The 25462-nt window shown below is 52.6% G+C and overlaps 4 protein-coding genes across 4 annotated transcripts; 2 read left to right on the top strand and 2 right to left on the bottom strand.

The window, feature by feature from the left end:
• Window positions 1-10734: 10734 nt before the first annotated feature.
• On the bottom strand, window positions 10735-13885 carry BDZ83DRAFT_615296 (Cullin family protein). The gene has a single exon (XM_060507887.1). It carries the CDS (start codon window positions 13710-13712, stop codon window positions 10962-10964), a length of 2751 nt encoding a protein of 916 aa, XP_060366783.1. The 5' UTR covers window positions 13713-13885; the 3' UTR covers window positions 10735-10961.
• Window positions 13886-14599: 714 nt separating this feature from the next.
• BDZ83DRAFT_252348 (uncharacterized protein) lies at window positions 14600-15735 on the top strand. The gene is made up of 2 exons (XM_060501936.1): window positions 14600-14826; window positions 14932-15735. The coding sequence occupies exons 1-2, from the start codon at window positions 14719-14721 to the stop codon at window positions 15424-15426; spliced, it is 603 nt and encodes a 200-aa protein (XP_060366782.1). The 5' UTR covers window positions 14600-14718; the 3' UTR covers window positions 15427-15735.
• Window positions 15736-19068: 3333 nt separating this feature from the next.
• On the top strand, window positions 19069-20325 carry BDZ83DRAFT_252328 (uncharacterized protein). Its single transcript, XM_060501935.1, has 3 exons — window positions 19069-19316; window positions 19541-19858; window positions 19918-20325. The coding sequence occupies exons 1-3, from the start codon at window positions 19207-19209 to the stop codon at window positions 20273-20275; spliced, it is 786 nt and encodes a 261-aa protein (XP_060366781.1). The 5' UTR covers window positions 19069-19206; the 3' UTR covers window positions 20276-20325.
• Window positions 20326-23590: 3265 nt separating this feature from the next.
• On the bottom strand, window positions 23591-25064 carry BDZ83DRAFT_573922 (uncharacterized protein; the record flags this gene model as incomplete). Its single annotated transcript, XM_060504662.1, has 3 exons — window positions 23591-23867; window positions 23968-24429; window positions 24688-25064. 3 exons carry the CDS (start codon window positions 25062-25064, stop codon window positions 23591-23593), a joined length of 1116 nt encoding a protein of 371 aa, XP_060366780.1.
• Between the last annotated feature and the right edge of the window lie 398 nt (window positions 25065-25462).

Here is a 25462-nt window from a genome sequence, read left to right as displayed (position 1 = left end):
AGGAGGAGCGTGTAAGAGGATTGTGCGTGGGAGCCATTCAAGGCGGGGAATCGAGGCAGAGGGATGGGATACCTTTTATGGATGCAGTGTGTATGAGTATCGTTGAGAGTGACTACTCAGTCGGAGGCTAAGTAAGGTGAGATGGGCCAAGTAAGGCAGTGAAAGGAACAGAGTGAGGGTGAAGGCAGCCTGTTCGTCTTCTTATTAGGTAGACGAAAAGAGGGGTGAAGGTGACGGTGACTCGATGGGTTTCGGTTTCTCTTGTGACAGGCCGCATACGTCGTGACGCCGATGTCGCCGAGCAAGGGATATTGGTCGATGGGGTTCGGGAGGGAGACGTTGGAAGGTTAGGTTAGGTTCACGAGCGGTCGGTGGGCGGCGAAGAGTATCGGTGAGACGACGATGGCTCGAGAAGAGAGGAAGAAGTGGGAAGAAGAGACGAGAGACGGCTTCCAGGGGGGTGGAAAAGGAAAGGGAAGGCGCGGCAAGGAAAGAGGGGTGGGCAGGCAGTCTTGGGTTTTGTATCTCGTCGCAGGCAAGAAGGAAGGGAACCTTGGGGACACCAGACACCAGACACCAGACGCCAGACAGACAGACAGACAGACAGACAGACAGACACCACCACTTATTGAGGCAAGGTGTATTAGTCGGTAGGCAAGAAAGGTCGGGTCGACAGGGCCATGGATGAGCGACGGAGAGACGGAGGAGAACACTCCAGCCAGGCAAGGTCTAAGAGACAATGGGAAATGGGTGGAAGGGAACCGGAAGGGAAGACGAGGCGAGGTCAAGACAAGGCACCGGAAGCCAAAACAAAAGCCCACCTTGGAGCTCACCACCCCCAGAGGTATAAGTCAGGTATCTCGCCCACACTCACACTCACACTCACACTCGACCCTCACGAAGGACAGGCTTGGAACAAGACCAGTGATGATGGAGCCCTCCGCAGAGTGTCCGGGCAATGACACCGGGATGGGGGCGGACTAGCGAGACCATACATACGTACATGTGCAGAAAGAGTGAGGGAAACCATGCACCAAAACGGGACCGAGTTGGTAGACTGCACAATCAATACGGTTGGTCTGGGCTGGGTTGGACCGGTCTTTACTTTACGGTACTACTAGCCAGCCAGATATTACTACCGCTACTCCTCCTCCTCCTCCTCCTCCGATGATCCAAAGGGCAGCCCATGACCGGGACCATGTTCCATGTCCAGAAAGTCATGTCGTTGCAGGGCAGAAAGGGCGGTAATTATGGGATGGGTTGGATTGCTTTGCTCCAACAGGATTGGATTGGACCATAGCGAACCAAAGACGACGAAGCAAAGTGCCGCAACGCAAAGCACAGCACACTGCACACAGCACTACTTCGTACACACAGCACAACATGGGCAGAGCAGGCAGGGAAAGGCAAGGGCGTGGCATAGCATGGCGCTGCACTCCCGCCAGGGAAGACGACAGACCATAACCCAATGGGGGCTCGGGTCAGGGAGCAAGGGCAAAAAAAAAGACCGGGACTCAGGAGACGACTTGCCATGAGAAGACGATACACGCTGGGGGTACGGTGCGGAAGTAAGTGTGAGAGTCAGAGACGACTGGGTGAGCGCCGAGCAAGAGACTTGCAGGGCTATGCGCATCCGCCGGTCCAGTCCAGTTCTCAGGTGAGGGCCATTTTGTTCCCATCCAACGAGGGGCATTTGGGTTTGCATTTTGCCCTCACAATAATGCTACATCCGACTCGCCCATCCTTTGGCCCTCTCACCTCACCTCAGGACCCCACGAAGCCTTCTCTCCGGTGACCGAACGGAGAGTATGACCGAGCCCACCAAGAACAACAACAAGCAGTAAGAGCAAACCAAACCGGGGCCGGAACAGACTGAATATTGGACGTGGCTGTCTGTCGGGAACAGCGACAGGATCAGTCTGGAAGAGAAAAATGACGGAAATTCGACCGCATGGCCTAGTCCAGGCTGGGCGGGTGCTGATTGCTGGTGCCGCTGTTGGCAAAGATGTTTATTATTCATTGCTAATTCGGGTGCCGGTCTACCGATACGGCGGAAATGTGTTGGGTGACTGGGTACGGCTACCTTGTGCGATGCCCTCATTTTGTTCGCAGTGGTGTTTCCCACGTCAATGTTCCACATGTAAGCAGGCCCGGCCCTGGGATGTGCGTGGCTCCGTCTCTTTGGAGGGGCAAGCTATGCGACATGGACTGCGCTGGGCGAGGGTTAAATGAATAGTCCCTGTCGGGCGCTCATCAGGCTTTGGAAGCGGAAGCTGGAAGCGGATGAAGAGAGGCAGAAAGAAAAAGGCCAAGACAAGTTCGGATCTGAGAGTCAGTGAGCCACGAATACACCGTACTTGCGTGGGTATTCGTACTCTACACTTCCCTTGCCCTTCCCTTGAGACTGAGAGTAACCTTTTGCAGCCTGCCTGGCTAGTGCCCTGTCCGAGGTGAGCCACCAAAAGTGAGCGAGACGTGAGCAACCTTACCAGACATGGGTAGCAAGCGGGTGTGTTTGGGTCTCTGTTGTCTGTTCGGATCCTACGGGGGCGGGCGGGTGTCAGTTGGCGGCGGCAAGGCACCTTTCCTTTCCTAAACACTTTCAGAGGCGGCGAGGGAAGAGACGAATTGTGATACGCCCAAGACTGGGTCGAGACCAGGTCACAAGCATCGTCTTCAATGGTGGATGGGCGGTGGTTGATGGTGGCGGCGGTGGACAGGGCTCTAGAGGCTTGAGGATGTACTGCAAGTTGCAGCTAGGTCTCGTCATTGCCAACAGGTGTCGCCTTTCTCTAGAACCATATATTGATCATTGCAGAAACCATGTAAGCTGGTATCCGCAGTTGATCATTTGTGGGCGGATTGATGCACACGGGCGGTAGACTGAAAGTTTCGTTGCTCTCAAAGAACCATACATGATCGATTGAGCCGGGGCCTCGGGAGCGTTGCGAAGAATGAAAGAGTTGGCGACGGAAGAGCACCTTATCCATTATCGACCACATCCATGATCCAGCTGGGCTGAAGGCCCGAACAGATGGAGGAAAATGAAGGGAGTCGTCGCTGCTGGAGGCGTACAAAGTGAGATGTATCAGGAAAAGCGGGCGCTGGCGGGAATGCAAGCGCACCGCATCGGCACATCAGCATGTTGGCATCATAATCAGAGTCAGCAGCCCAGCAGATTGCTGCCATTTGGAAGCGACGATATGCTGGCCTGCCGAAAACGTCTGAGTATGGACAAATGCTCTTTCCGAGGTTTGCTAGTCTAGAGTCTACGCATTTCTGCACGCTGATCAGACTGACAGACGGAGCTGAGAATCCACTCACTTATCATTCTTCAGCTGTCCCCTCCGAGGGAACTCCCAAAACTCCGCCGTGATTCCACCGGGCATCATCATGTCGTGACCAGGTCGTGAAAGGACGAAACCTTTCGGCCGTGGTGCGAAAGCGGTATGTATGTAAACGTCAACGACCAGGGGGCATGGGGTGTGTCAGTAGGTCGCAACGGCAGTCCTGGGTCCTGGCTTCAGTTGGTCAGCTCCATCTAAGTGTGAGTGAGGTGCTCACATGAACCACCTGAGCTCGGCCGGTCCAAGCAGGGCAACCACTCAATAATACCACACACTCACAGTGTTCTTCAAAAGGTATCAAGTATCAATAAATACGATCCAGTACCCTTGCCCCGGATGAATGGCCTGTGAGGCTGTGACTAGACACGTTTGTCGTCACTCTATTCTGCGAGCTCCTCAAAGGCTCACAGCACACCTGGTAGGCTGGCTTGTTATCTAGCCGGAACGCGTGGCTGGCCTTGGTTCTCACCTCAGTGGGCACAGCATGGCTGACTGGGCTTGCAGGATACTGGCATGACGATAGTGAGAAGGTGTTGGCGACCCTGTAGGCTGTAAGGTAATCACCACCAATGCTCTGCATGCTCTCTGTCGGTGGCACTACAGACCCAAGCCAATTCCCATGCGATGGAAAGAAAAATACACTACCGCGTATTCAATAGCTCGCTGCCACCACAAACGACAACTCATGGCCGAATTTCCACAGGAAGCTGCGCTGAAAGTAGTATGGCTTCGGGTGTGGGAGGCTGTCTGGGGTCCGTGTGATTCCCTGAGAGCAACCAGGGCCGGGCGGCTTTTGTGAGTGAGGAGGGTGAGAGTGAGAGTGAGAATGAGAGTGAGACTAACACACAACTAAGGCAGGCTTGTCAGGTGTTACGAAACTCAACTTGATCGACCAGTCGCACGCGCCATATGCGAGCCTTTCGCAGCACCAGCATGTTTTCGGCTTGTTATACATGAAGACGGCCTTAACACCCGCCATGTACCCTGCCTGACGTCCTCCACTATCCGTTCTGCCTGTGCTGTGGTTTTGCCTGCTAAGACAAGTGAGGTATCCGTATGGATAGTCGTCTCGTACTTTCTGCCCTTGGGAAATCTGGACTTGTCGCCTTCCCTTAACAGAAGGTGTCTGTTGCAGCTTGCCTCGCAACTATATACGGATACATAACGCAGTGTGAATTGGGGCATTTTATACCCTGTGAGTCCTTCCTGGTCGATAAGTTAGTTGGTCATTCATCCGCTCACATTCCCTCATCTGGCGAATAGAAGGAGAGACCCTGAACTTGCATTCGGACCGGGGTCCTGTCATCTCAAGCTTGCTTCGCCGGCAAGTCTTCTTTTTCTTGCAACCGCCCCTCGGCCGTCAACTTGCCCGTCTTGAAAACGAAACATCCTGTCGCCAGCCTCTTTGCAATATTTACCTTGCTATGCCGTCTGTTGCAACTCCAAGTCTCACTGAGAAGGTCAAAATTGAGGCTTGTTCTCAGGCTGTCCGGGTCAAAGTTCAAACAGCCGCATCCGACGGCTTCCGTTGCGTTTGCCCTCTTCTCCCCGGTATTTGCGAGACACAGCGTCTCCACAACTTGACCCCTCAACCGGACAGCCCTCGATCATGAAATGCACCTAAAAGAACCCAGCAAGCCTACGATGCTGCGGACTCCCTGCCCGCCTCTCACCGGTTTACTGGCCTGCTTGCCAAAACAAAACCAAGGTCCGAAGGCGACGAAGCTGGTGTCGGTCCACACCGTGCGCTGTCTCACTCGGCCGTGATTTTTTTTCTGCCCAGAAGTATCCCGTAAGATGGCGAACTTCCCAACTCCCCGGCGGGTGTGAGTACCCTGATTGCTGCGGAATTGAGACCATCCTTTGAAGAAGCACAAGGGGCCCGACAATACGCCGAGCATGCCGACAAGATGCCATCGAAAAAGGTGCTTCGAGATGCTCGATACACACACCTACTGATTACCAGCGACATATATGGAAGCTTTTCTTAAGTCGATACCATTCGGCAGTTCTTCGCTCGTTTCCTCATTGATCGACGTATACCAGACCTGGCCTCTGTCAGCATCATGGCGAATCCTATCATCATGTAGTTCGCGCTACCTTACCTTGCGTATAGACTGACCGCCGACTTGCCGGCCGGCGTGCACCACCTACCTTACCTATCCATAAGGTAGACACGATAACGATAAGGAGGAGCAGGGGAGGGTGTCGTTACGACAGGGAGGGGCCAGCTGTTGGGACCAGCCACCAAGAAACCGTCAGTTTTTTTCACATTCATTGCCCCTTCACAATGTTGTACGCCATTCGTATTCCTCGGTTTCCCCCCTTCTCGTCCCTCTTTCCCATGGACCTTCTTCGCGAATCCCACTTCATGTCCGTTGCTGACCCTGTCACCCGGGCAGTGGTCGAAAAGTACGGATACATTACGGGACATGAGGGGCCGTGGGGGCCTGCCATGATCAACTTGGACCGTTTGCGCCGGGCCGTTCACACCACACCACACTCTTGTTGGAAATTCAACCACTTCTCTCCCACCACCTTCAAGACGTGCCCCGCCTTGGGCCATGCTAAGGCATGCTCTCTCGTCTGCATCAGCAGCGCAATCAGCTTTTGTCCTAGGCGGAAGATACCATTATCGGCTCCCATTGGGATGGACCCCTGACAGTGACTCACCTCGATTCTCAGGCTTGGAACCTACAAGTCCTCGCGTCCTGTCACTATTCCCAACTGGCCAAGAACCATCCGTTTGACCCAGGTGGTTCTCAGATTCAAAAAATAATCCAAAACCTCACCTCTCCCGAGTCTACGTCCTCACATTTTCACACACCCCCTACCAACAAGCTACGTCATAACAGGTTCTAGCTCCCCCTCCGAAAGGAACAGGCACGAGGGAAATGCAAGGACCCCGCGGCTTTGTCCTAACAAGACCCCAGTCATGACCCTGCTGCAAGACCACCTAGCTTCGAGGAGACGGTACTTATCCATTGGCTGAAGCCTTTTTTGGTCGCTAACCTCGTCTCTCATTCGTTTTCGAAGCAGCGGGATCCCCGCGACGATCTTCTGAGCCCTGGTTCGCGCTAAGATAAAGTGCTCCCCCGTCCACGCTCGACGCTGGTACTGTTATCGACTACTTCGGGGAGTCTTGTCTCTGTCCCTCCCTTCTCTTGTCCCACCTCCCTGTCCCTCGTCCCCGTCGCCTGACCAAGTGAGATTTTACTTAATTTCACGGACTTTTCCCGCCAAGTCAGTTTGTTTTGCTTCAGATGTTCGTCTCATCATTCAGCGCTCTAGGCTCGCCACAAGGGTGGACTGCCTTAATTGTTGGACCTCGAGTCAGCACCATGGCAAGCGCCCAGGCCTGCCCATCCATGTCTATTCTCTCGCCTTGCTATCGCCTATGGCGGTGGAGGACGCATCATCGGCAAACTTTTCTCCTCGGCACCGATCTACCACATTCGAGGTTGAGCCAAGCCTCAAACGCGGGATCTAGCTCGACTGGTCTTTGGAGAGCTGTGATCATCACTCTCATTCAGCAGTCTTATGGTCGAAACTCTTACTGGGCTTTTCCTTATAACCACACCAACCAATACCGGAAACATAGCATGCCGGTCCTATTGTTCCAGTCGCTACTCAGCGCCTTGTCTAGACCGACGCTCATGTGGTCACCTGCAGGACCCATGACACCCGAATTTACAAACACTACACGAGACAAGGTTGAGTTACACAGAGCGAGCTACATTAATGTCGTGGGGAACACATTGTCTTTTTTCAGTTTCTTTTCATTTCTTGTAAGTTTCCACCTCAATATCCGGTCTATGTGACGGGTTTGGCAGGTAAGCCGGAATCCCCCGTGTGTGACATCCATATACCATGAGTCCTATAGCGAGGTCATCGATGCCTTGCATGGAGCACCTTACTCCCCTATAAGGGGAGAAAAACAACACCTTTCTGGTGCGCAGCACTTCATTAGCAACATATGATTGTACCGTCCTCGATTGCCGCGCATGATTAAACAAACAAACAAACCCCGAGTCGCCGATTGCACGTCCGAGGCACTCAACCGGTCCGATGATCCACAATTCAGGCATATCTGCTCCGAAGGCCCTGCTCCGAAGGCTGCTGACTCGGGGCCCATGTCTAGACCATCGCTTGGCTGGGGCGCCGGGGGGGAGGGGGGGCAAGACTCAGAGCTTTCGCTGAGCGACGATGACGTCTGCTTCACGTATTTTCGGGTTTGTCGGCCCTTGAACCTCCGCCAATACTACGTCTCCTACCGAATTCTCACCGCATCTTGTCATCACGCAATTTGCTAAGAATGATGCTTTGGGTTTCTGTTGCTTGCGCTTCGACCTCCGTCTCCTTCTTTCAGACTCTTGTTCTGTATTCACTTTGGACAGTGATAGACTCAACTACGTGAGCTAGCTAGGAGTGGCGGAGTGAAATGATGTGTTCAGATAGCCAAGTGGTTTCATTTTTCTCTTCCTGTTTCACAACTTACGTTGTTGAGATAAAGGAACGGGACTATTCAATCACTCTCGAGAATCAAGTTATTTGGCATCTCGATTCCCACAACAGTTACGCGTGAATTCGGCTCGGGCGTTCTTCTCACTGTTTTCGAAACGAAAAGAATCGATCAACGTATCGTACACATGTCACTACGCACTTAGGTAGCCTACTCACGACCGGTTGCTGTGACACGAGCCTTGGACGCTGGCCATCTACCTTTGTGAATTCACGGAGTAACTATCCGATATCACGTAGGCATGTGATTTGATTCAGCCTGGCATGAGGCTGAGGAACGGGGTCAACGGTCATTACCCTCATCGTGTCGATAGGACCTTGGTAGAAACTTGTTTATCTTCAATCTAACAGAGCCAGCAGTCCCTTGATGTTCATATTCGTTCATTAGTGCGTCCGCAAGAGCTGGTTTTGTATTAACTGATGCCCCAGACCTAAGGTGGTTCATTACCTGGAGGACGAAATTCCCCTCGACCTCTGCTTTGAGAATAGAACAATGAGTGGAACTGTTCCGGTATGGATTATATGGCCCGATCAACCCGAAATAAGTACACTACGGTCATGTAGGAACAGACGTTACACTTTGAAGTATTGTACCTCGAGGATGACACCGAGACGCTTTCCCTAGGTCCTTCCTTCTCCTGACTTATCCCACCACATGCTCCATTCTCGAAGATAGTATGCCGTCGTTTGTGGAAGGGACGCCATCTAAAGGATATAGATGCTGATAGTCCCGATATTCCCCTGAAACAAGAAACTCGCCCAGGGTTTTGAGAATGAGTCGGGGCTGTTCATTTGACAACGCGCATCTGATCAAGACGAGAGAGCCTTTGATCGCAGTCTCTCGATTGAAGGCGAGAAGCAATACGTACAATCTTATGAGTGAGTTCATGTGGTTGTTGGTATCATGGCATGGCAGCGCTTTTGAAGACACAACGTACAAGTCAACCCAACAAGGATGGTTTTTCTCCGCTTACCCGTGCCTATGGTTTTTCACATTTGAGCAGGAGGCCGGGTGTGTACTACAGGCTCTTGCTGTGATAGAATTCATCAGCCATCCTGTAGAGCAATGTTTTCCCAGTACTCTCAAAAACAGGCCATGCCATCGACAGATGTAGGAGATGTAGGAGACTGAACTTTGGATGAGAATATGAAGTCCTCGGTAGCTGACTTATTCCACTGCTGGGTTTGCTATTCTGCACCAATGCAGGCGAATACGCCTATGGGGTCTCGGATATCCCCAGTCGAGAGATGAGGAGAAAGGTATGGACTAGGCTTGCCAGCTACTGGGGTTGACTTGGGCAATTAGGGACGATTTTGAGGTGTCAGTGTCGTGAATCGAATACATTCCAGGTACCATCATATCTCACAGGTCGAAGTGTCCGGTGCCAGGTCTATTGGAATGGCTAACAAGGCTTTTGATCTTTCTGGAAGGTTTCGGGTAGTGTCAAGTATCAACTATCATTGTCTGCCGTTCTCAAACCTCAGAAATATCTCTGCTAATTGCATAACTGACTAGATAGTATATGGCCTTCAAGCTCACAGGGTCAACGGAAGCATCGGCTATGTGAGACAGTTTCTCGAAAGTAAATATTCCACCCCTCTTCTTTGAAGTTTCCCGGTCTTCTGTCCTCCTAGTCGTAAACATACCGAGATGGTCTATTCACGAGCCTATTTTAACGATGCTAGAGGGCAAAAACCTGCTGCTTTTGATGGGAGGATGTGCTCGGTGGGATATCTCTAGTGCAGTCTCACGAACACGGGCCAAATCTTGTTTGAATAAGGTGATATCATCTTATATGGCTTAGAACGCTCAGCGGCTGATGCCTGATATCTCGCCTTTTCCCCCTCGCACCTAGCTCACTGGGTTAGCTATCAGCTCCCATGTCAACATCGAGAGGCAATTACACTGCTTGAAGCCTCTTTCTGAAGTATATATGACGGTCTAATGATTCCCAAAGTCTTAAAATAAGGTGGCATTTTGTCATCACATGCTGAAAGCGTACAAGCGCATTTGCAGGGCAAGCTTATGAAGTACGCAGGATTAGTCCTGAACCTCTCGATAGGTTCTGTTCAGATTCCACATCCTATTCAGATAACTCTACGCTCAGGGGTACCAGATACAGCAGATCGTTATATTTGAACAATCATATCAGCACGAAGCGACTCACAGACAAGAAACGCGTGGTACGGCCGTTGTTGTCTGGTCAAGCAGTCCCTCGAGCATCATCAATATGAGTGACAAAGACTTCATGATCAGGGGAACAGCCCTTCAGATTGACCAGATGTAGCCTCACAGTAGTCAACTCAAGGCGAGAGATACCACCTAGGCGAGCAAATGGGCCGATGACTGACGGCCGTCGAGGATTGTAGTCGCGTTGAGCAGTTTGGTAGCTACCCGTTAACCATACGCGTCGTCCCAAGAAGTAAAAGAAACAAATAGGTCTCTACCACCCAAGGTGCCAGCCGATGCCATTTATTTACGGCGATTGAAAAAATTCTCTAGATATTCCATTCTCGTCGAAGTCAGGCACGATGCGAGGTAAGCTCTTTTAAATCTAGCCTCTTCAGCCGGAGGTGGTTATCGAAGAGAGACCAAGGAGAGAGAGCCCTGATGCAATAATTGATCGAAGCTACGAGAACAGCTTCTGCTGATTTTACTGACTTTTGTAGCCAAAACGAGGATTGAACTGAATTATGAAGTCACTCCACCCCTAATGACACTCAAATTGGCAGATGACAGATTGGTAGGCATCAAGCTCATGTCCGCGGAGATCTCGATGCAGGATAGATGGATCAAAACGACTTCACGAATTGTCTCGCTACCAGAAGAAGGTGCTTGGAAAGCGCATAGGGTCAGATATCTTGTCTACAATGCGCCGTGATCTTCAGTCACAGCACCAACGTCACGGGACACCGGCTACTGAACATGACTTGGTTGGGTATCGTAGCTGTTATTGACTGTACCAAAGTGTGGCTCTTCAAATGAGCCGCAGGTAATCAAATTGTGGTTTAAAAGTCCCCCGTAACAAGGACTCATCCAGAACCTCCTTATCCGACGAGTCTTTTCTCTACTGTCAGAAAAACCTATGCCGCTCATTTCTTTGGCAGTCGATACTTTCCACCCACCAGCTCCAACTCATCCATCGCCATCTTCTCTGCAAGGAACTCCTGCAGCTCCTCGTTGCTCCATGGGAACCCGTCCGCTATCAACATCTTCATCATCATGGCGATCTGAACCAGTGGCATGGCTGGACTTGAGTTGGTCAGCATACCAACAATGAACTGCCAGTACACCTGTCGACGCTCCTTCTCCTTGGCATCTAATGCGCCCGGCTTCTTGGGTGAAAGGTCGCCTGAGTCGGGCGCCGGAGCATCATCGGGTCCCGGTCCAGGTGGGTTCCCTCCATCGTCGGTATCGTCATCTAGCTTCTCAATGACGATGAAGGTACCCGGCTCGATCTCGCGGATGACACGCTGACCGACCCAGAACGAAAGGGCGGAGCGAATCAGATCATCGTCCATTTGCAGCACCTCTTCAAGCTCGTCAACTGTGCGACGTATGGGAAGCGTTCCGCTGTAAGACTCGTCTGTTTGGAATGCATATATGACTACAGCTTCATACGTCTTGCATTCCTTCTCAACTGTCCTGTCTTCGAGTTCGAGGCTTACAGTGGCGTTTCCGAGATTATTGAGCCATGTAAGCTTGCGGTTAGACTTGAGACGCTCGAACTCGCCTTCGTACTGCCCTTGACCCTCGACGACAGGCCCAGGCAAGATGAAATGCTCTCGGTCCATAGTTGGCCAGAAGAGCCGAGAAAGAATCTTGGTATGATACGACGGGGTGTTGTGGGTCTTACGAACGGAACCGATAACGCCTGCCCTGACCGTCTTGGAGATGATGGCGTCGACCTTCTTCGAGTCTTGAATGTCCTTTATCATGACGTCGCAGTTTTGCAAGGCATTATCCCCAAACCGCTTCTTCAGTAGATTAAGCACACGGACTTCTTGGCTGAACTCCACCTGTGTGGACAGTAATCTCTCTGCAATGATATTTTGGAACTCCTTGATGAAGATATCTTGAGAGCCTAGAGCGCTAATCAAGGTCCCGATGACATCTTCTGACTTGGGACGCTTGTAGTTGACTCCGGCGTCAACGGGATCGGGGATCCATTCCATGTCATCCCAGTCCAGTTCCTCATCCTCCATGGCAGGTCTTCTCTGCTGCGATGGATCGTTGAGGAGAATGGCGAGCTCAATAAGTTTCGTACTGCCTGCCTCAGTACTTGAGTCATCCGGATTGGATAGGAGTCCCGTCACGACGATGGGGATCGCATCGTCTCTCTGACATAGGTAAAGCTGCAGCGAATGGACCACACGGTCCAGTAGTACTTTGGAATGGTCTAGAGCATGAAAAGTCCTGATCATGGAAATGTATACCCGTAGTATATCCAGTGTTGACCGTCCCGGGTGCAACAGCCGTTTCTGTAACGCTGCCGAAAACGTGTCCGTCAGTTGCAGCCGTCTTTGTGGCGTTGTGATTGCCATTCGGAGGTCATCAAGAGCGCCTCTGCTGTAGGGCCATTGGAGGACGATGTCGAAGAGTTCATGAATACGCATGACTGCTAATCGCCCAACGGCAATCTCCTTCCATTTTTCGACATCGGTCCAAGCAATGTCGCCGCTTCCAAGGCGGGCAAACACCTCGACTGCTAGCCGCGAATAATGGTTCTCGACCCAATTGCATAGTGCAGCAATGCAGCGTGAAGGAGTGCCAAGTTTCGTAGCGCGAGGCACAGACGAGGCGCGCGGAGCATCCTTCCCGCCATCAGATTTCGACTGCGTCCAGGCGCCCGCGAATGATGTTCTGACGTGCTCCACCATCATGGCATCCATGAGCTCAGCGAAAAGGACTTGGAACCTCTCGCCTGCCAGTCCTACTTTGTGCAGTGCCTCGATCAACTGCAGAAGCTCTTGCCGCGCTGCCGCTGCCGCTGCTGCCTGACGATCTGCTTCGAGGTCGGTTGTCCGAGAGACACTTGAGGGAGGGCTGGTCTGCTGCATGCCCAGAACCAACCTCATCAGGCGACTCAGAACAGCTCGGAGGGACTCCATAAGCGCCTGCGACATGGAGTTGCCGATGACTGCATGTAGATCACGGCGGAACTTGTCAACGGCGATGTCTGCATGCCTGTTCTCAAGGCCCCGCACGATAAGAGACAGCCCATAAAGATACTGGCGGTGAGCTGCTTCCAGAGTATGGATGCTTCCAAGGAGGACCTGGGATTGGTCACCGTACGTGTTGCAAGCGGAAAGTAGGGGGAGGACATGTTGGGCGAAATGGTGGCGAACCTGCTGAGTATGCCAGGAAAGGATATCCCTGGTACTAGAGGCGTTCTCAGCGTGCTTAGCTGGATGGAGAACCAGCTTTAGACTATCATAAAAGTCTGCGTCGTGATCCTGGGATTCCGGAGCCAAAGTGCCAAAGGAGTCCTCAGCGGCCACTGACGGCGGAAGTTGAATACGAGTCGTCACAACGTGCCATGCTTGGTCCCACCGGATTTGGTCGCTGGTCTGCATGGAAGCAGAGGTTTGTGAAGGCCGAGATGAAGACGAGGCGTGGAATTCTGAAGGTTTGCCATGGCCGGGGAAATGCGAGCGGGAGGGTGATTGACGGTGTAGTGGCGGTGATAGTGCGGCGCCAAACGGCTCTCCCTGCGACTTGAACCTCTGAGAAGGTATCGAATGAGGAGTGGGTTGCGAGATTTCGGAGTCAAAGACTGATTTGAACACACTCTGTCTCTTGCCGCTCCACCTAGACGGCGCGGCGCTCACTATCGTGGCCATGACTGCTTGTGGAATGCATCCAGATGCGCTCAAGCGGAAGGATTCAAGGCCTGCTTCATTGCAGAGTCTCGGCAAGGATGGTGCGGTGGCTCAATAAGGAAGTCGCAATTGTTTCGGTCGACGGTATCTATCGTGAAGGATTACCGTTCTGTCGCCGGTTGTTGTTGATTTCCAAAGTAAGGTAGATGGATGGATGTGTTTACTTTGTTTGGCGTTGATGGGTTGATTAAGCGCTGCGCTTAAAGCGGTGCTTGACGCCTCAAAAATTGGGAGGGATAACGTGGGCCTATCGCAGTGTCGCGCTTATTTCTCCCGCAGCTGGCGACAGGCGCTAGCGCGACGTTCATGGTTCAATTGGTCAGCCTGCGGGGAAAGAACGCCCGGAGCGGCAGCCACGAAGCGAAACAGGCGCACACCGCGCAAATGCTGCTGGTGCGTGCGTCGTGATGGCTGGCAGTGTGCAGAATGGTAAAGCACCGTATCGAGCACAGTATACTTGGGTGGCCCCTGCTCCTGCTGGATCGTCTTATGTCCACGCCCCCTCGAGTCGGCATCCACTTTTACAATTACCCCTATCCTTCACCCTTACAATACGACGCTCTCTCTCTCTTTCGCTTGTCTCCTGCACACCTTCAACAGCTCCCCTGCTACCTTATCTAAGCAACCGCTGGATTCCACCATATTTGCGGACGACTCCCGATGTAAATTCGCAGCCTATGACCAAGCTACGAAGACTCAAAACCGCTGGGAGAAAGTATCGTGCCTAGCTAGGCGTGTTACCTGAGGACCATAGACAAGTCATTTCAGTGTCATTGCCACCAACCCACAAATACTCGCTTAAAGCGCCCGCAGCCGCTCTTCCCTGTCGAGCATGGTCGAGGGCATGTCTTCAAGTGGTGTTTTCCTTACGACAAGTGTGGGGTAACGAGACGAAGGATCAAGACAAGCTGCGTCGAACCTGTCCTCAGCAGGACCTGCATGCTTCAACATAGAGAAGATAGGAGACATGACAAGGGATCACCGCTGGGCCAGAGCAAGGGTCCACGGGGGACTTGAACATGAATGCAAACTCTCAAGGAGACACAACAAGAGAGCAATAAGATCCCAATCTCATGTACGCACTTGCCTTCCCACCTCTCAAAGCTTGAACCGTACCGCAAAGAGCCTGTAACGCATTCTTCTCATAAGTCATTGGCGACTAACCATGTTTCGTATCCAGACGTGGAGTATTGCTGGCCAGTGCGCAATATTAAGAGTAATCTCCAAATCGTGCGAGAATTCGAATCTAGGCTTGATTGCCAGTGGGCTGGCCCCTCGATCAGCAAAAAGAGGCAGGGCCATCCCAAGCAACGGGCGCCGTGGCCATCCAAGGCCGGGGCGATTTACAATCGACGTCGGGCAGCTGTCGCGTCATCCTGGCACTCCAATACGTATGCATTCCAATATCGCTCGCTGTCGGCTCGTCTCTCCGTACCGGAAGATTTGTTCGGGAGTACACGAACGGAATCGAAGCCAATATAACCTGGCAAAAAAGTGGTTCAAACACCGAACCATTGCGGGCTTGCCCCAATCGGCCACTTTCATGACCGATCACAGCTTCAAGCCTCTTCCTTCGAAGCGGGGAAATGCGACCCCCATGAGTCCCACGGAACTGTCGAGGGAGAGGAGGCATTCGGCCCCGAGACAAACAGACGGCTGCTGTCTTCCGGCTTAGTCAATTTCTACCGTCATTAACCCCGAGCGAGGTCGAAATGATGGACAAGCATACGACGGGGTGCCCTGGTCATTCAACATACGCTTGTCTATACGAAGAGGCTGTCACGTCTTCGACACCAACCCCACGGATGAAGCCTGTTAGCTTTACCTACATGGAAAGGATGGGACTTACCATGCTTCTGATCAAGCTTGCCGTACTTGTCGTCAACGCTTCGCCGTTACTTATCGACTACTTCGTGGTTCTGAAGACGATCCCATCTGCAATCCTTCCGATCTGAACGCCCGCTCATCAGGAGCCACAGCTTCATGGCTTTCTCTTAACGTCTGCCTGCAAATCAAAGCAGCCGGTAGACAAGATAATGCATGCTTGAAGGCGGCACAGTCCTTTCCAGAGCCTCCATGTGGCTGTTCCACTGTCGCCCTATGAGCCGGCCCCTGCTTTTCAACCACCCTTAGCCGTTGACCACTGTTGCTTCATGATCCTTTGAAAGTGACAGTGGCACCGTTTTCGTGCCACCTGTTCGCCCCGCCGCGATTGTACATCAGCGTCCTGCCGGTGACTTCGCCACTTCGCGCCCAACAGGGCTGGCTTCTGAGCGTCTAGCCTTCGACGAGATGGAGGGTGAATCGATATCAATGCAGATGGACTGGGCTGTGGGATGCTCCCGACCGGCACGGCAGTGGATCAAGCCACCAACCTTGTTCAAATTCGCCCGCCTAGCCCATCAGTGGACCTCGAATAATACTGCTGCCTGGAAGTCATCACAGACCGTCAGCCTGCCCGTAGCGCGCAAGCGACAACAGAGCCGACGAGCGGCTACCGAGTGTCTCAATAGATTCTTTGCAGTGCTGTTCGACTGCTATAGGGGCGTCTTCCTGTAGTCCGAAGCAAGAGCTTTTCTGGAATCACTACCACAACCTCCCTCGATCTCGGAGTACGTTACAAGCATACGCTCATGTCCCCGGATGTGAGTTCAGAGCTTGAAGTCAGCAATTGAACAGCTGCAGCTTGTTCTGCCAGAAACGTTGCGACTTCGAACGACTGTCATGGACTTAGGCCAAGCGGATGACGAAGAAGGGGCTCACAAGTTTGGGTTACCCGAAGCTCTAGGGGCTAGGGATAGAGACAGCCACAGTTATTCGAGCTCTGACAGATGCCAGAAATCCATCACCCGACTTTAGGAAGAAGACTTTCAACAACTAGAGAGGGGTCGTCGGTATACCAGGTAATCCCGAACGACTAGGCAAGGAAGCAGCCGCACTTAGCTAGACTATGCTCTGGCGTCTCAGGTCAAACTTGCTGCGCCTACTTCGCTACTGCTATCATCGAATAGCAGACGCTTGATGAGTCTTGAAGGATTGCACTTGCAGGTCGCATGGTGGCCAATAAGGGCCAAGACGCAACGAGTGTAGTCGAGAATTCCGTCCAATGGCGCGCGAGGAGAGTAGAGGGCCACAGCATGTCAGGACCTGTCACAGCTTGTTGTCAACTTGTCAACTTGGCATGCCTTCGTAGTGGGCCATCACCAATGCAACCTCACTTTAAGGTGATTCCCCAAACCGGTAGGATATGGGCCCCATACTTTTCCGGGTCGCTGGAGTCGCAGCTCCACGTGAACGTTTGCCTGTTGCATGTTCTGCTTATATAATGCAACAGAGGTTAGGTTTTGGCCCCCAACCCCGCGGCGAACAGTCTGGGAGTCCCATGCACTGGTTGGTCGAAGAGAGTTGTCGCAAGTTCACAGCTGCATCGGCTGTAGTTGAAGCTTCCCACGGCTCGCGTCATTGCGTGTGGGCGGTGGGAAGTTGGATCGTTCTGCAATGTCTGAAATACCAGCGAGTGTGAGTGTCTCTTCCTGAGGACACAGAGCTTGCGTATATCCATGACGCCAAATCGTCTGTCGCAAGCCACCCTAGACAGACAGCGGTCTCAAACCGTGTTGTCAAAGGGTAGAACAGTCGAGTCTTACAGCAATCGTCTGTGCTATCTTGCCCACAGCCGATAGCTCCTTGGCCTGTCGCGAGTTTTTTTTTTTCGATTTTGCCGAACGGCGGCCCCTTTTCTCCTTTTCCCGATCTTTTTCATTTGCGATACGAAAGTAGCTGGTATTGGGCGCAGATTGCCATGTCCAGAATACTACACCAAGCCGCGCGAGTGAAGCCCGGACGACAACACCGACATGCCCGACAGTCGTAGGTCCCAGTCTTCCGCGTTCGCAGTGATTCACCGACGGGCGCAATGGGGCCGAACGCGCACGAGAATTCGGGACTAGGGTCGGTTTGCCACGGAAGCTCGGGGATCATTTGTGGTCGCTCTGGGTCCGCCGATACGTTCATGTGGAGCATGAGGCCACTCTAATGACTGCAATCTCGACTCTTGAGCGGTTGGCGTGGTAGTCATCCGCCCAGACTAGCGTTTACCCAGCACGGGGAGCCCCCGGATCACATCTCAGGGGGGCTCGATTATTGACGTCTGTCCGTATCTGTACACTACGGACAAAGGCTATGGAATCCCACAAGGCTACCATGCGTTCGAGGCATTTACTCCCGAGCCTGTTCGGGAGTAAGATCGAGGTTGCAGAAGAGTAACCTGGAGGTTGGATCCAGAAACCAGGGACCAATCATTGCACATCCCAAGTATTGCAGCCAGCCAGGCACCTTTGGTACCTGTGCTTGAGCCCGGAAGAGCAGGTTTACGGATACTTGCCATCGCCAGCCCCCACCGATACTGGACCCCTTCGTACCCCCAACCCTTCCTCGCTCATATACACGGGGATTTGGATCTCTTGATCTTTCGTCACGCTTTTCCTTTGAACCATTACGAATAGGGTCTCCTCATCAAACCGTCAACCTCGGGCCTCTCTAATCATGGCTGGGTCCCATGCGGAGTTCTAGGCATAACGGGCACGACATTGTTCTTGCTCTCTCTCAACTCTTATTCGGTGTTTTACCGCACATCGACTCTCATGGCAGGCGACTTGCGAAAGATGACATCAGATTCTATCAGGTGGTACCCCTTGTCTTTTTTTTACCACCCGTACTCCGTACGGAGCACAGATGCGGGCACATCCAGCGCATGAATGATGCTTCTCCCCCCTTACGACACAAAAGCCGCTTATGCTCTACTCACGGCTCTATCGCCTCGTCTTCCACTCCTGGCTTTTCCTTGTTAGCCATGTGCCTCACAAGGCAGGGTGTCGAGTTGTCTCCCCAGAAAGGGGGTTCAGGAAAGAGTAAATTGAGTTGTATGGGAAGGCAAGTCGGGGTGTGGAGGAAGAGCGAAGTATACACTACGACCACAGTACTACGACGTTGGGCACTTGGCGAAGTTGATGTTGCAATAGGTACCAACATTTGGCCCTTGCGAGAGTTTCGGGTAGCGACTTGAACCGCTCGCTCCACCCTGGGATTGAAATTTGGGGGCGGAGAAACTCCGACAAGCACGAGCCAGAACCAAGGATGAACGTCTTCAGTGAACCCGGCAAGGATTTCGGACGAGAGAGCTTGCCTCGAGACCGAAGATTCAGTTTGTACGGAGTAAGGATGATGTCTCTGGGGTTGGTGGGACAAGGTATGGCAGTCTCGACTCTCCCATGAGAAGTGGCAATAAGGAGACAGAGCGGCGTATTGAGCATTGACTAAGGTAAGGTAAGGTAAGTAAGGTAGGTTAGGATTGCCTTCACTGCTGATACAGTACCTACAGTTAATCGTCGCTTCCAGACCTGCACGCCCAGCAAGGGTACCGCCCAGTATCCGTACCTCGCGGAATCTATGCAATATGTCAACTGAGAGGAAAGGAGGTAACGTAGCCATACACGAAATATCTACGTACCCAGGAGTAAGGTGTCGTCTCCGTACGTACCTTTCTACCGTACAGACCAGAGCAAGGTAAGGTACCCACCGTTGTGGTCTTGCACTGCACTTTCTTCACATCTATCCGCAGCGTCCCCTGCACCCTGCCACGCCTGCCCTCCTCCAGTCTGCTGGGTGAGGGCTGACAGACGGCGGGGGCGACCCTCTAAAAGTCCGGGCGGTCCAGTAAGATATCTCCCTCACCTTTGCAGTGTCGCTCTCACAACTTGCCAGGCCAGCCCTTTCTGATCCATCACCAGGTCGTCGACACCAACCGGGTGGCACCCACATCGTCTTCCCTCGCACTGCATCTGCATTGCATGGCTCCTCAATACCACGTTGATCTCGGACTGGGCTGCGTTTGTTCTTTTGTCATTCTCGGACTCGGAGGATGACACGCCCTTGACGCAGCATCACTTGGTTCTGTGCCCCATCCTCCCGCGGAAGACCTCTGAGAGGCGCGTGGGCGTCGCGCAGCCATCGACAGGACACCCTCAAGGCCAGAAGAGCAAGCGACGATATCGTCATCGTCATTGTCTATTCGTCAGGATACAGAGAAACCGAGCTCCAACGACTATGTCCACCTCCACCATAGCCATGACTACCGCACAAGTCTGCTAACTACCTGCGTCAACAGCCGCGGTATGCCGCCGCCCGCCCGCCCGTCTATTCCTTCTCGCCCTGGCGGGCCGTTCCAAGCCTCAAGTTCTCAGAAGCAAGAACTCATTTCAGCTCAAACGAGATTTGTGCATCTCCAATTCGACCTTATTTTGATGCCTAAAGGCAGGCTTGTCGCGATCAACCCTCCAACCCCAACCTCTTTCCTTAATCAGATGGACTCGATAGACGTTAGACCCGACATCGTTAGGGACGCCTACGGCCTACCAACGTCTTCCCTACAAGTTAGGACCCGTCCTATTTCCATCGCGGCTGTGTCGAACATGGGGGGAGGGGTGAAGGCGGGGGCAGCTAGACCACACACCACACCACGGTGACCACACACCACCAGCATTTTCCCTTTCTCCAATAAGTACGTACCTTGCCTTACCTTCATCTTCGGTACGTATCCCGGTCCTGTTCCCCTCACCTTGCCGGTTGTTCTTTGCTCACCGTATCGCAGCCCGCTTGGCCCAAAAGATATCATAACCCTAAGCTTTACGGAATGCTTTCCTGCTCAGAAGAAATTTGGCCTGCCACTCCTGGCCTACAGTCCAGACTGCTGAATACGGATACGCTGGTCGAGCGAGACAACTTTAAGCAGCCCATCTGCAAGAAAATTTCGTTGCCTTGACTGAACCCGGCTTGTCTGGGTTGTCTGCGACGGTGATCGCTGCCCGCTCTCCCTTGTGAGCCCTGGGAGCCCGGGTCCCAGGTTCCTAGCCCCCCAACCAGGTCCGTTGCGACGGGAGGCGGGTCTTCCATTGCCCGCCGGGACCAGTTACACTAGACAGAAGAGGCTTGGGTTGAGTCAACTGGCCCCTCTTGCGTTGCCTGGTCCGATGGCAGCATGCAAGTCGGCCAGCCTGATTCGGCCAACTGCATACTCTTCCAAGTATTCGTTGCATGTGTCGCTCAACTCTGGATGGTTTGCCGACTAGCGTTTTTCTCTCGGCTCTGGCCCGATGGACGTCAAGTCAGCAATTCTCGCGAGAAGAAAATCACTGCAAGCTTCGCTGTTCCGGTATTGGGCAAAAGATGAGGAATTCGAGAAGAAGGCAATCTCATCCGCGGCCAATCTGGACGTCTAAAATACTGCCTTATCCGTCTGTATGGTGCCGATCCTACGCCAGTCGACCCGTAAACTTGGTAAAGCATCTTTCGACTCCACGGCTTCTCAACGTTGCACGGCAGCCACTTGTTCGCAGCGGCTCTGCTAGCCATCCCGGTTCTAGGACTACGACACGCAAATAAGACTCTTTGGAGCCACCCCAAGTCATGGATGGCATCATATATTGATCTTCAAAGTGCGCCAAAGCCCCCTCCCAGTTGGCTCCGCGCCGTCTCGGTCCGGCACCGGCGCGAAGAGGGGACGTCCGTCCATCACCAAGAATCTCCATATTTTATTGATATCATCCGATGGTCCTCCATGTCAACAAGCGATAGTAATCAAGCGAGATGGGATGCTGGACGCGCCGCGTACCAGTCTCCCAGATCACGGATACCATTCTCTCACACCTCTCCATCCGAAGTACACGTGGACGATAGATTGCTCCCGCCGGTGGCCTGGAATTCAGCCCCACGATCCGTGAGTTCCACGGCTGGGAACCGGGGGATACCCCCGAGTGTTTGAGTCTCCGCCGGGCCCTTGCAAAAGTCGGATAAAGCACGACGGTCTCCTCCCCAACTCCGCTCGACTGATCTTGACATCACTAGGAAGCCCCCGGCTCATAGCTCACTTGGCGCTGGCGCTTATGCATCAGCGTCTCTCCTATGGACGGAGAGCGACTCCGAAAGCTAGGACCTTTCCTCTCCTCCCATGGCCCTCGCTGGAAATGTCGTCGCCGCCCCCCTCCTTCGTCCGTCCAAACCTTGGTCCATCCGACGTCTAACCCTCCACAATCCGTCGTATCTCCATTTCTGACGAATTGACAAAAGATCCAACGACATCGGGTGTAAAGCAACGTAAGGTAATGTGCTCATATTCCCAGCTTGGTTGTCCCCATTTTCCCTCACGGAGTACCGCATTCCAAATCCAACTAGCCTACCAAGCTACGCCGCATGATCGGGGGGAGCTCCATTGTCATCTCGTAAACCCCTTCCCAGCGAAAATGCTTATTGTTCCCTCCTTTGTATGCCTGGGGGAGAGAAGGGCAGGTCCCTGTTCGTCTTTCCAACCTCGTTTTCACTCTTCTTACAGTACTTGGCCTCCGCGGCCGCCTTGACAAGGGACCCAGCGTCACAGCGTCGTTTGGCGGCCGCCAACAACAACAATTGTTCCTTGGGCCCGCCCCTCTTCGAAGTTCCCATTGTTTTGGAAAGTGGACATTTCTCCCTCCCCCCTCTCTCACTCATAAGATTCAAGGGCCCTAGCTTGGATAGCTTGGTCGTTTCCATGGTCGGTGGTAACAAATGCCCGAAACAGAGAAAGGGGTGGGGTGGGCGTGAGGGAACTTGAGAGACATTGCGGGCTGCCGGTTGCGGGCGACTCACCCAATTTCGAGATTGCCAGGGGTTCAAGCGAAAAAGTGCCGGGGTTGCAGAGGCTTTTTCTTTTTTTTCCTTCTCCCGCTTCACCACTTCCGCCAGACCCCCCTCCCTCCTGGTAATGTCTTTCACATGTAGACTAACGATAAGGCGGATATGAGAGCGAGAGAGCGAAAGAGCGAAGAGAACAAAAAATTGATTATTCGATATGACGTGCGTTCAAGGATGCTTGTAATTTATCCTTCAAGGCAACAAGATTTGTTTTCTCACGCCCAAAAGTTCGGATGTCAGGTCCGCTGGGTCTGCGCGCACTGTTGTTACTTGTTACTGGTCCAAAATAACCACGAAGAAAAAAGGGTTTCTCCACGGAAGCCGGGTGCCATGTCCGTCTTACAGATGAGTTGTAAGACGAGACCAGACGAGACGACGTTGGTAAGACGGACAACTGGGTTTCTAATTTTGACGGGCGGCGTTATTTTGATTTTCAATGGGAGTTGTTGCATGTCCCTAATATTGATGCTGATGCACTGAGAGAGCGAGATTGGAACATGTGTAGAAAGATGCGTTCTTTTGACGCTAGTGAAAGGGTATATTTCAAGATCTATCGATATCGACATCAATACCGAAAATTTGAGTAGAAGAAGATATGCCATCTAGACGATTTGATCGTCTTGTGCCGTTGGTGCTGCTCTTGCCGCTGCTTCCAGGAAAAAACAAAAGCCTTCCAAAATTGTCGTGAGAACGCAAAAGATGACGAAGCGAAAACAAACCAAAAAAACACCTCCCAAGAAGAAAACCCAAACAACACAAATAAAAGAACCAAGAAACAGAAAAAAAAATGACAGAAAACTCCTCCCCAAAAAGTATGCCAATGACAAGCTCATTGGCAACTTCTACCTATGTGACTCCCCCCTCCTTTCCAGCGATATTTTTGTAACCCTCCTCGGCTTCTCTCGTTTCCTCTTTAAGTAAATGCTCAATGCCCCAAACATGTACAGTTCGAATGGTAAAACGGATCTGGTTTTTTCACCCCTCCATCCGCAAATAGCACGGCTGTAAGGTCCTTGCGTGGCTTGCGTGTGTGTGTTGGAAAAAGGGACTTTTGTTGTTGTTGCTGGGTTTCTCTCCCCTATCGCGTGCTGTTGGTTCTAACAACCAACAAGCACTCACGTGTTTCGGCGCTGCTTGCACTTGTCGTGGAGAAGGTGGCCATTCCTTGCCGTCGTCCTCGTGAATTCGGCGCCGCAATTAGGGCATGTCGCCTTGGTCGCCTGCCCAGACTTTTCTCTTTGATGCCTCAGGAGGTTGCTAAAGGTTGAAAATTGTCTTCCGTTGCAACCGTGTTCCCAGCATTGAGGTTTAGGCCGGCTCTGCACCACTCTGACGTGACCCCCTTGGTCTGGGGCTCCGGGGCCCATCGATGGCGGCACGCCATACATCAGGCTCGGGTCTTGTCCAACAGGCATCGAGTGTCGACTTCTGCGTTGGTTTTATCAGTTTCAAAGCGTCTTTCTTCGATTCGCCGGTTTCTCTTGCAACATACCCGTATTGTGCTGGGGGTTGGAACTGGTTGGAGTAGTCCATGCCACCCATGCTGTAGGCCTGGGCCATTGGTGGGTATCCGCTCTGGTAGCCATGGTCTGATAGAGGTGGGCTGTAAGAGGGGAGGTATGATGATGATCCCATAGAAGTTGTCGGCTCTGCGAGGAGGGAGATTGGCGCCGGTGCTGTTGTGTACACTGGTACGCCCATTGTTGAAGAGACGTCGGGTAGGCTGAGGGGAGGCGAATGGATGTAGGGGTTGCTACCAGCTCTGTGGACGCGTTGTGATGCCTTGGAATCTCGACGAGCCATGTCTCTCTGCTTCTTCAATTCCCTCTGCTCTGGTGTCAAAGTCCCCCGTGGCGGACTTGCTGTTACTGATCTGGAACCACTTGGGGGTGTGAGGCTGGCGTCTTGGTGATGGTGTCCGAGGGAAGAGAGGTTGTGACCGAGTAATGACCCGCTTGCTTCGGGGTTGTCGAGACCTTCAAGTTGAGAATGTTAGAGGATCCCAGAAGGGTACAATAGGGGAGTGGAAATGGAAGATTAATTACCAGGCCAAGTGAATGCTGATCGGCTACCCATGGTGAACGAAGGGTCAAATGGAATAGCAACAGTGCTGAAGAAGAAGGAAGTGTTAGATGGTCTTTATAGTCTAGTGGCTGGTACAATGTTGGAAGCGCACCTCATGCTTGCTCCAGTTCGCAGTGGCGGAGAGGACTGGTTGGAAGAGTAGTCCTGGGCGGGGTCCACTCTGACTAGAGGGGTCGAATCCGAAGTGTGATGTACCTCGTGTTCGTTCCACTCTGCTGCGTTCAAGATCTCGGGAGGTAGGAGAGGGAAGGGCGAATATCCTTGTGAGCTGGAGGTTGAGAGAAAGGTTGCGGAGTTGGGCGGGTTGGGACTGATATAGCCGGAGGAATGGAGAGCCTCAGACCTGACCGAGGGGCTGGACTCTAACGGTAGCGTTCTGGGGGAATCGACTAGTTGGATGTTGGCGAATTGAGCAGCAGTAGCTGATACACGGCTCCCTGCTCTAGATCTGGGTGGAAGTGAGTAAGAGTCCTCGCAACCCTGCTCAGAAAAACTGGAAGCCATTGATAAAGAAGAAGGACGACGATGAAGAAACTCTGGATGGCACATACGGGCGAGGTTGTTGAAGAGTTGATGTCGAGATGTACTTGTTGTAAGAGTATACCTTTGATGTGTATGTCCAAGCGTTGTTACCAGTTGATGAGTTGTATCAAGCCAGTGACGATGTGTGATACTCGAAGACCCGGATCGAAGACTTATAACGAGACCAGTGCGATCAGGCAACGATTTTGAGGTCTGGAGAAGGAAGGATTGCTTGCTTGCCAGGTGGAGGCTTTTGGTTCAACGAGATCACAGATGCTAAACTTGGATATCACCAGAGGGTTAAAGATCTCAGCCTCACGGGCCCAGGAGCGGGCACTGTCTTATAAATGGCAAGCGGGCAGTGAAAAGCTGTGGAGATG

The sequence above is a fragment of the Colletotrichum acutatum genome (assembly GCF_030867785.1).
Source record: "Colletotrichum acutatum strain CBS 112980 chromosome Unknown BDZ83scaffold_30, whole genome shotgun sequence".
In the NCBI taxonomy this organism is placed as follows: Eukaryota; Fungi; Ascomycota; class Sordariomycetes; order Glomerellales; family Glomerellaceae; genus Colletotrichum; species Colletotrichum acutatum.
This window is presented reverse-complemented; position numbering and strand designations above follow the sequence as displayed.

Bases quoted from the DNA above. Each gene is read 5' to 3' on its own strand.
- BDZ83DRAFT_252348 (XM_060501936.1), top strand. From the start codon at position 14,719: ATGACAAGGGATCACCGCTGGGCCAGAGCAAGGGTCCACGGGGGACTT. The intron at 14,827-14,931 runs GTACGCACTTGC...TTTCGTATCCAG, and splicing joins CAATAAGATCCCAATCTCAT to ACGTGGAGTATTGCTGGCCA.
- BDZ83DRAFT_252328 (XM_060501935.1), top strand. From the start codon at position 19,207: ATGTCAACTGAGAGGAAAGGAGGTAACGTAGCCATACACGAAATATCT. The intron at 19,317-19,540 runs GTAAGGTACCCA...ATCCATCACCAG, and splicing joins ACCGTACAGACCAGAGCAAG to GTCGTCGACACCAACCGGGT. The intron at 19,859-19,917 runs GTCCACCTCCAC...CTGCGTCAACAG, and splicing joins AACCGAGCTCCAACGACTAT to CCGCGGTATGCCGCCGCCCG.
- BDZ83DRAFT_615296 (XM_060507887.1), bottom strand. From the start codon at position 13,712: ATGGCCACGATAGTGAGCGCCGCGCCGTCTAGGTGGAGCGGCAAGAGA.